This window comes from Geosmithia morbida, assembly GCF_012550715.1.
Source record: "Geosmithia morbida isolate 1262 chromosome Unknown scaffold_10, whole genome shotgun sequence".
Taxonomy (NCBI): domain Eukaryota; kingdom Fungi; phylum Ascomycota; class Sordariomycetes; order Hypocreales; family Bionectriaceae; genus Geosmithia; species Geosmithia morbida.
In genome coordinates, this window is record NW_023336197.1 from 518,846 (window position 1) to 528,362 (window position 9,517).

At 57.1% G+C, this 9,517-nt stretch overlaps 4 protein-coding genes across 4 annotated transcripts; 3 read left to right on the forward strand and 1 right to left on the reverse strand.

Moving 5' to 3' along the window:
* Positions 1–2,254: 2,254 nt before the first annotated feature.
* GMORB2_1654 (uncharacterized protein) lies at positions 2,255–3,425 on the forward strand (the record flags this gene model as incomplete). The annotated part of the gene is made up of 5 exons (XM_035463635.1): positions 2,255–2,444; positions 2,512–2,562; positions 2,627–2,667; positions 2,750–2,895; positions 2,963–3,425. 5 exons carry the CDS (start codon positions 2,255–2,257, stop codon positions 3,423–3,425), a joined length of 891 nt encoding a protein of 296 aa, XP_035320466.1.
* A 921-nt stretch (positions 3,426–4,346) lies between these two features.
* GMORB2_1655 (NAD(P)-dependent dehydrogenase, short-chain alcohol dehydrogenase family) lies at positions 4,347–5,335 on the forward strand (the record flags this gene model as incomplete). Its single annotated transcript, XM_035463636.1, has 2 exons — positions 4,347–4,459; positions 4,576–5,335. 2 exons carry the CDS (start codon positions 4,347–4,349, stop codon positions 5,333–5,335), a joined length of 873 nt encoding a protein of 290 aa, XP_035320467.1.
* Positions 5,336–5,519: 184 nt separating this feature from the next.
* GMORB2_1656 (N2227-like protein) lies at positions 5,520–6,944 on the reverse strand (the record flags this gene model as incomplete). Its single annotated transcript, XM_035463637.1, has 2 exons — positions 5,520–6,717; positions 6,820–6,944. The coding sequence occupies 2 exons, from the start codon at positions 6,942–6,944 to the stop codon at positions 5,520–5,522; spliced, it is 1,323 nt and encodes a 440-aa protein (XP_035320468.1).
* A 500-nt stretch (positions 6,945–7,444) lies between these two features.
* On the forward strand, positions 7,445–8,015 carry GMORB2_1657 (uncharacterized protein; the record flags this gene model as incomplete). Its single annotated transcript, XM_035463638.1, has 2 exons — positions 7,445–7,633; positions 7,755–8,015. The coding sequence occupies 2 exons, from the start codon at positions 7,445–7,447 to the stop codon at positions 8,013–8,015; spliced, it is 450 nt and encodes a 149-aa protein (XP_035320469.1).
* Between the last annotated feature and the right edge of the window lie 1,502 nt (positions 8,016–9,517).

Consider the following 9,517-nt stretch of genomic DNA (forward strand, 5'->3'; position numbering starts at 1 on the left):
GGTCCTTTTTCTATGCAGAGGGGCGTCAGCAGCACTCTTGGCAGCGACAGCTGTACTGCTCCTAGTGGTGAAGGGTGGTAGTGCTCTGATCACCGCTATATCATTACGATCACGAGCACGGTGTCGGATAAATTCACCATGGCAAACAGCGGTGCAACAATATCGCTGTACATGTCGTGTACGAGTGCGCATATACAGCCTATAAACAATAGCAGTTGCTACTACGTCATAATAGCCCCACTCCTCATCGTAACAGGACTCTCTCTCCAACATCTTCACCACCGCTCTTTACCACTCACGTATTGCTCTTCGCGGACAGAGTACTGGTCGGCACCTGTTTCATCACATAGAGCAATGTGATAGATATCACATCACACCAACCTGTCACCCATGAGCCATCCCTCCCCTCCCCCCCTTTCGCATCCCACTCAACCTGCTAAGCCCCCCCGAAACCGTGCCTACATTGACGATGACGACCAGGCCCTTGGCGGGATCGGCGCTATCCAGACACTTGATCTTGCATCGGCCCATCTATTCCGCTTCCGCACCCAACCACCTCCGATGCAAAAATTGCACCTCTGGCCTTGGACCCTTGGCACGTCCTCTCCTAGGCGTCGGCCCGACCAGACATCTTGAAACATTGTCTGAGCATTACCGTGTTATGTCCCGCGCGTGACGCCGGTCTCCATCGTCGTCTCGCTGGGCCCGTCTAGACCATCACCTTCTTCCTACGAATTAGCTCCCTTCGTCCTTCGTGCTCACCCCCCCCCCCCCCCCCCCCCCCCCCCCCCCCCCCCCCCCCCCCCCCCCTCTTCGTCTCTGCCGTGTCATGTGTGACCTGACGTGGATGGTAGACGAGCCAGTTGCCATCTCCTGCGCAGGCTCGGACGAAGGAGTGAGCATGGAGGAGACGCGGATGCCTCGTCTGCCTCCTGACGCCTCGCCGACCGACAAATCGGTTGGCTGGAGGTCCAGCAGACCTGCCCCCCCCCCCCCCCCCCCCCCCCAGGAACAGCAGTATCGGTAGGGAGGAGCAGCCGGACCGCAGAGCAACCGAGGGAGAAGGAAGAGGGACCAACGAGCCAGAAGAAGACTGCTGTTTTTGGGAGGTCAGACAAGCCCCGAATGAAGGGAAGCCCGTCTATACGTATGGATGCCCAACCGAGATGAGAGGCTGCCAGGCTCTCACCCACCCAAACTCTGAACCAGTCCTCCGCGTACACGGTATGATCGCAAAGAGTTCGAGATCAAGTCTGCTCTCTATGTCGATCAAGCGCCGGTCCGTCCAGACCCTGCGTCATCGCCCACATTGGATCGGGCATTCACGCTACGCGCCACTATCCACTATACCCTAGCGTATACTCATCACCCAACAGCACCCCTCATGGTTAGCTCAGGCAGACAGGCGTTCGAGCAAAGACGTTCGCGGCCCGCCCCGCATCCCTGCTGTCCTATTGCCGTTGACTGACGACCCTGTATCCTCTCGGCCCGTGATTTTGAGCCGCATCTGTCATCTACAAGAAGCCGTGCTTTTTTTCATAGGACCGCTTAGGTTCACCCTGGTAGAGAGTAAGGAGTACCACATCCGCTAACTTTACCTGGAGATCAAGTCTCCCTGGAACATTTTGAAATATCCACCTCCGTTCTCCTGTCATTTATCACGTCAGCCCTACCCGCAAACCCTCACCGGAGACCTAACCCCCGGGAAAGAGGAAGACTGTAATCTGTACGCGTACCTTCTCTGCACTATTGCTCCACCTCACTATGGGCAGAGGCTCTGAGAGCGATGGTGATGTCATACGGAGCGAGTGGTCGAACTGGATACACGACAAAGACAGGAATGAATACTACCACATCCGATACAATAGTCTAGGTTCGTATCCCAACTCCACGACGGAACCTGCTGTACTTGACACATGCTAATCTCCGACCTCTTCTGCTCTCCCGCCCGTTTCCTCTCGAGAAGGAGAGGATTTCTGCGAATACTACCATGGCGACGGCCAGCAGGCTCTCCGAACAGAAGGAGCGGCTGGGGATATCCAGGACGCAATCGGACAGGCTTCGGCTGGAATGCAAGAATTACACCTCGTCAACTCTCCAGACGGTATATATGACCCATCACCTCTGTACCCCAGAGCATGCCGAGCCCAGCTAACCGGGCATGCGTGCCATCGGTGCGTGTAAGGAATCAACTACTCGCTTACCGACGACTTGGCGGACAAAGCAGACATTCCAGCTAATGAGTACGAACAAAATGGGGATGGTTCGTATATCCCAGCCATGCATCCCCCCATCTTGTACGCATCCGGGTCAGGTCGCTGACTGTATTGAAGAACTGGGAGAACAGGAATTTGCCTACGGCGGTTCTGATGAGCACGGCGCTGCTTCCGCCGCAGCTGCCAGATACTATCTTGAACAGGCTTCCCATGATGACCAAGCTCACGGTATCTGAAATCTGGCTCCCCTTTTCCTTCTTCTAGTACCGGAGGCCGGAGGCTCACTGCGTAGCAGGTAAAGCCCATGGTAAATTGAGCGAGAGGATCACAGACGCCCTCGATCCCAGTTGGTCTACCATCTCCCCTCGTACCTGCTCACGGCCTGCTCGTGTATTGACGGAGGACTGCAGGATTCCAGAAACATCACTCGAGAAAATTCACTCCTGGAATGGTAGGTTCGAGGAGGTCCGAGGAGTGCCTACAAGCATGACAAGACGACCCGCTGGCTGACAGATGACACGTATGCGCCTCAGGTGGTCAAGGTATACTGGCCCCAGCCGCGAGGCCACGGCGACCTGTCCACCACGGCCCGGGATTTCAAGGATGAAGAAGAGCTCATAAACTCGAAAATCAGGCGTTTCATCATCGTCACCCAGGACAATGGCCACTCGATTGGGGTGTAGGTCTCACAGCCATAGACCGTGCATACGGAGAGAGAGACCGGGAGGCTGACGAGAGACATCCAGGCCAATCTCGACGTACTCGGGCCGGGCCACCCTCAAGAAGGGGTTGAAGCCGGAAAAGCACGGGGCCATCTACGATGAGCGCAGGAACCTCGTCCTCAAGCACGGGGAGCCAGCGCTGGGCTTCGAACCCGTCCGTGTTCGCATGTCTGACAAGGACGATACGCTGCTTGCCGAATCTCGCGTCAACTACTCCAAGATGGTGACGATTGAGCACAACTACCTAGTCTGGTTCATCGGGAAGATCATCGAAGACGATTACCACATCGTCAAAAACGCCTACGAGGAATGCTGGATCAAAAGTAACCACGACAGCAGCTACAGCAAGGGCAACGAACACAGGCACGGCAAGCACGACAGGCACGACAGGTACGACAGGCACGACAGGCACGACAGGTACGACAGGCACGACAGGCACGACAGGCACGACAGGCACGACAAGTCGAGCCGCAAGGGCCGTCATTGACCTATCCCATACTCATCGTCGGCATGGGAAGTAACAAGGCAGAGAGCACTGGAGCGCTGGCTTGTTCATTTTATACGTTACTCTTTACGCACGGCCCACACAGAAGTTGACCTGACCCGGTACTTGTTGACGGGTTCAGAAATTTCCTTTTTTTGTGTCTTCCGTTATTATCTTACGTTTTTTTTTTCTATCTCGCGTTTGACTTATCTCTCCTTCCATCTGGTTGGAACGCAGATATCATGAGTGTAGCCTTGCGTCTCTCTATAGGGGCCGCAGCCTTCCTCTACACGTTGATCTTTTATGACGAGGGGCGATTTGTGGGATGAACGAAATCCGGGGAATCTCTCATGATTACGTGTGTGTACGTTCTTCTGTCCTCTCGCTGGGAATTTTTTCCTTTTTTTTCTGTTCTCCCTCTTCGTCACTTTCTATTATTTTCTTTATTTTTGGAAACAGATTGTCTACTTGCCGTCTCCTTTCTCTCTCATCCTCTCTCTCCCAGCTGGGGAGTTGAAGAGGTTGAGGTGAGAGTGAGGGGGGTCCACAAATTCCAAGCCTCGGCACATTCGCGAACCTCTCCCACTGTAATCTGTAATCTGTACAGAGCATTAAGATGATAATACTCCGTACCGTAATGCCTGTAATGCTCTGTGAAAGTCCCGTGGATTAGTGATGTCAGCCTCCCCTGATGACGGCCGAGGTTGAATCCCCAGCTACCCCCCACGTTCTATTCACCTGCCAAGAAGACGATCCTGTTTTTTCTTCTTCCTTTTTTTTTTTTCCCCACCCTTCATCAACATCCGATTTTTTTGGGGGTTCTACCATTGTTATTCGAGATTGTGGAATCTCTCCCTTGAATCAATATATATATATATAATAAGCCACAACTGTCTAACAATAACGGAAAGAAAAGCAATCAAGATGGCTGCCGCCGACGTACAGCTCCACGACTTCCAGTCCCTCTTCTCCCTCAAGGGCAAGGTAGCCGTTGTAACGGGAGGATCACGAGGTCTAGGACTGAGTTCAGCATCAGCGTAAGTAGGAGAGTAGGAGAGGGAAGAAGAGGAAAAGAGGAAGGATAAGAGGACGTTCAAAGAAGAGAGAGAGAGAGCAGAGAGAGTAGAGAAAACTGACATGTGATGGATCACAGACTCCTCCAAGCCGGCGCATCCAAAGTCTTCATCTCGTCGCGCAAGGCAGCGGCGTGCGACGAGGCGGTCAAGCTCCTCAACGGGCTCCCGAACCTGGCGGACGGGGCGGTGGCCGTCGCGGTGCCGGCGGACCTGTCGACGCTGTCGGGGGTGGAGAAGCTCCTGTCGGCGGTGAGCGCGCAGACGGACCGGGTGGACATACTGATGGCCAACGCGGGGGCGACGTGGGGGGAGAAGCTGTCGACGCACGGGGACGCCGCCTTTGCCAAGGTCATGGACCTGAACGTCCGGTCCGTCTTCAACACCATCCGCCTCTTCGCGCCGCTGCTCGAGAGGTCAGGCACGCTCGACGACCCGGCGCGGGTGCTCATCACGTCGAGCGTGGCCGGCAGGGGGGTGGGCACGCTGGGCCGTCAGGCCACCTTTGGCTACTCGGCCAGCAAGGCGGCCGTGCTGCACCTGGGCCGCAACCTGGCGGTCGAGCTGGGGCCGCGCCACATCTCGGTCAACTCCATCTGCCCTGGCTTCTTCCCGTCCAAGATGTCCAACGGGCTGCTCAGCATGTCGGGCGGGGCCGAGCTGTTCGCCAGCAAGAACCCCATGAGGAGGCTGGGGAGGCCCGAGGACATGGCCGGCGTGGTGGTCTACCTCTGCAGCAGGGCCGGCGCACACGTCAATGGTGAGGGCATCGCCGTTGACGGTGGTGCCATGTGGGTCACTGGGGAGTTGGCCATGGCTGGTGGGGAGCCAAAGTTGTAGTCTTACATGAGGGTATGTGGGTATGTGGGTGTGTGCGCGTGCGCGTGCGCGTGTGTATTGTCGTTATGTTACATGATGGATGTTTCCTGTCTAAGAGAAGAGAAGACTATCTAAGAGACGAGGAGATAGAGAGGGAAAAGAAAGGAAGAAGAGAAAAAAAAGATGTGAAGAGGTTGTCTGCGAATCAAGACGTCGTTATGGGTGCTTCCATGTCTACATGACGGCTGACCTTCCTGGCAACCCAGGTGCTGGACCTGTACACGGTCTGGAGCATGCTGTCCCTATCCTGGATGTAGGGCGTCTCGACGTCGTCCCGCCTAGACTCGATGCGGAACCCGACGGCCTCGAGGAGGGCCATGACCTCGTCGTTTGCCAGCTCGAAGCTCCCCGGGTCGGCTATGCCCGACGAGCTGCGCGAGTCGTGCTGGCCGTCGCCGTCGTCGTCCTGGCCGCCGTTGCCGGGGGCGTTGTTCTCAAAGTGCCACAGCAGGGGTCCTACGTTGACGAGGATGCCGCCCGGCCTCAGGCAGCGGTGTACCACGTCCAGGTAGCGGGCCAGGTTGGGTGCCGTGTCGAGGAAGAAGACGGTCGCCACGGCGTCGTAGGCCTCGGCGTGCTCCTCGTCGCCGTAGACGCAGAGGAAGTCGGCGGCGCACATGGACATGGACCCCTTGGGGTCCGGGTGGAGAGACAGCGCCGTGGCCGGGTGGATGTCCGGGACGGCGTAGGAGCGCAGGTGGTTGGACCGCACGCGGTGGTTGGAGAAGCTGTGGACCCAGGGGAAGATGCGGTGGTGGCCGGCCGAGGGGCACTCGTTCAGGATGTACGACGATGCCAGGAGGGAGTGGTACGATATCTCGTTGCCCTCGGCCGAGAAGCCGCGGTAGCACAGGTCGAACACCAGCCTTCCCAGACCTGCTCCCGGGACCAAGACTTTGAACTCCCCGTCCTCCTCCGTCGTCTCCCCGTCCGCCTCCCTGGCCGTGCCGTGCCTCCTTCGACGGGACCTCTCGGCCTCCAAGGCTTCCAAGACGGGACCGAACGAGGCCTGGCGCTCCCCCGACCCGTCGGCCGTCCAATCCCGGTAGAACTGCCGGAGCGTGCTCCTGGCCTTGTCAATGTCCGAGTGCTTGGCCACGCCGACCCAGGCGCGGGGCATCTCGGTCAGGCCGAACGACCTCAGACCAGAGGCGACGATGTCACGCGCCAGCTCGGCGTTGCGGTCGATGGCCGCGTCGGTCCTATCGAGGGTGTCGAGGAAGTTGAAGGGTAGAGAGGCGAGCATCTGCCACTGAGATTGGGGGAGAGCGTAGAACGAGCGACGACGGAGGTGCGTCACGTTGAAGTGGGCAACCTTGGCATATTGGCTGTGTTCTCTCTGTCTTTAGCACGCAGCATCATGTACTCGTATATCAGATCTGGGCAGATGGGAGAGAGAGCAGGAGAGAGGGAGAGGGATGGACGGAGAGAGTAGTGGGACGTACGCAAAAGAGTCCAGTGCACTGAACATGACTCTCATCTCCTCCGGGTCTTCCATCGTCTGCTCGACGGTCGACCAGGCGCTCTCGCCCTCTGCGACGGTGCCTTGCGCGCCGATCTCCGAGTCCATTGAGGGGTTGGTGACCCGTGATGTCTCAGAATCCAGAGAACATGGTTTGGGGATGGGGGGAGAGAATGGTAATTACAGTCAGCGATATATTAATATGATTTATCAAGGCAGGAAAAGGAGAAGTAAAAGTATTAAAAAATTTGGGGGGTTTTTTTTTAAAAAAAAAAAAAAAGAAAAGAAAAGAAAAGAAAAAAGAAAAGAGGAGAGAACAGCTCGACGTCGCGGGACACAATGTGGGGTTGAATGAGCTGCCGGAGGGGGGAGCCGCTAGGATGAGACCTATTACAGCAGCTGCTTGCTGTTTGGGCGGTTTTCGGGCAGCGGGAAAAAAAGAGAGAAAAGACACACATATGATGGCCTCCACCATCATGTGACGACGGCTCTCGTCTCTTCAACACTATCGTTTGCGTCAACGACGTCTCTCACCTGGTCTCGTCTTGGACGGCACACACGCGCACGCGCACGCACGCACGCACGGCAAGACTAGGGGTAGAAGAAAAATGGATGCTACTACTCTGCAGGACGGGACCACAGAGGTCTCCATCCCGCTCCCGCGGTCTCTCGACACACGCATCTACATCCGCCTGTCGACACGCACGCGGGCCGTCGTCGTGTGCCTGACCACAGCGTCGGAGGATGATCACGGGGCGGCAGTCCCCATGGGGTCGTTCGTCTATGCCCTTCCCAATGTGAGTGGCCTAAATACAGTATAGCGGGCTGGTAGGACCCCGGTGCACCAGCAGCGGAAAGAAGAGGAGAGGAGAGGAGAGGAGGAGGAGAGGGGAGTCGTGTGCTGACGCCCCCGACTAGAGGGTCGACTCTAGCCAGCCTCTGTCCACGGCCCTCTTCCCCCACGAGCCAACGTTGGAATTCACGACGCGCATGGCCAAGCTCCTGGCCCGCAAGACGGATCTCCCAGTCTACGTGACCAACTCGATCAGCTTCGTCAACGCCGGCATGGGCGGCACGGTGGAGGAGGAGATGGAGGCCTTCAAGAGTATCGTCCAGGTTGCTCTGGAGCACATCAAGGATGTCGGGGGAAAGGCAGCGGCGGACGGGAACCGATCCTGAGCCACGACACCTGCACAGCAAGGCCGTCCGAGGGGAGGAGGAAGGAGGACCGAGAAGGTTGATGTGCAGCGGTGCCGCACGCACCCACCTCGGGTCGGCCGCTTATCTACGGGACCTGACGCTTCCCCTGTCCCCTGGACCGACGAGACATTCCCCCCTCGACTCGCACTGCATCAGCGAGACCGGCCACACAAGGAGGATACGAACGTCGTACACGCCACCCGTACAGCCTTGCCCACCGCCCTCCCCCCCCTCCCTTCATCTCGCTTGCCAGATCACACCTGCTGGGCCGCTGGTGGCACGTTGGCCGCTACCGTCCACGTCGCCGATGTCCAGGCGCAGACTAGGCGGTACGGTCATGATGCATGCACGACTCCCTACGCTAGACCTGTACAGGTCGCCTGGTGCTGCGATGACAAGCAAGGCGCTGCCAAGCGGAGCGGAGAAGGCTGCGGACCTGACTTGTTTACCGTGATGCTGCCAGCAGCTACTGATACTACGTCGTGGCACTGTGCCACGGCATCTTCAGGCTTGAGACTATCACCATCGAAGATGCCTGTACTCGGGTGTGGGTGGCTCCTTGTGTGCTGGGTACGATGAGGGGGCACTTCTGTTCCCTGCAACGCTGGGTACACAATACGGTCCGCAGATATTGACACTATGGAGCTGCATCTTTGAATATACGGAATAGCACGATGAACTGAATCTGTAGGGTCCTGCTTCGGTAACACGTTATGCCTCTCCTTCACATGCAGTCACATGCCTGTTCACTGAGTATCCTCGACTCAGGGTCCAGTCCAGGTTGAGTGAGACGCATGCCAGGTACCACCCGAGCTATCGTTATCGCCTTCTCTCCCTCGCTGCACCCCGCTCTAAAAAAAAAATTAGCACCTGGGAGCGTCTCAGTGGCTGGCTTGGTGGGGGGTGGGGTTTACTGTTCCGCTCTTCTTCTTTTTTTTCTTTTCTTTTACCGTATCACTGTAGGCTGGTGCAGCCCGTCAACTGATTCCCACTGTGATGGACACTACGTATATACTTATATTCAGTGGTCGGGTGGATCGTAGCGGCTACCTTGGTACTACATAGTATGTAGGAATAGTGAGCACTGGGCCGCTGACAGCGGGCTGGTGACGGCGTCGGTAGGCGTCCAGCGGGTGATGGCACGTCCAGTTTAATAATAGTGGACTGTCTAGGGCCCCTCGCAAGCCCGTCTCAGGCCCCTCCCCGGGCCCCTCCCCTCCCTCTCTCACAGGGCCCAGGTGATGCATTGTCCCGTCCACCCACCTTCCCATACACACACCTACTCTCTCTCTCTCCCTCCCAGCACCGAGCTCTCTCTCTACCCTACCTACTAGTACCCTTGACCCTGCCTTCATTCCTTTTCTCCTATTCTTATTCCATATACGTTGCCCGTACCAAGGGGCATCCAGCAGACGAGCTAGACAGATCATCGACGTCGGCGAGCTCTCGTGTGGAGATTCTGTGAGTTACAAAGAATCAAC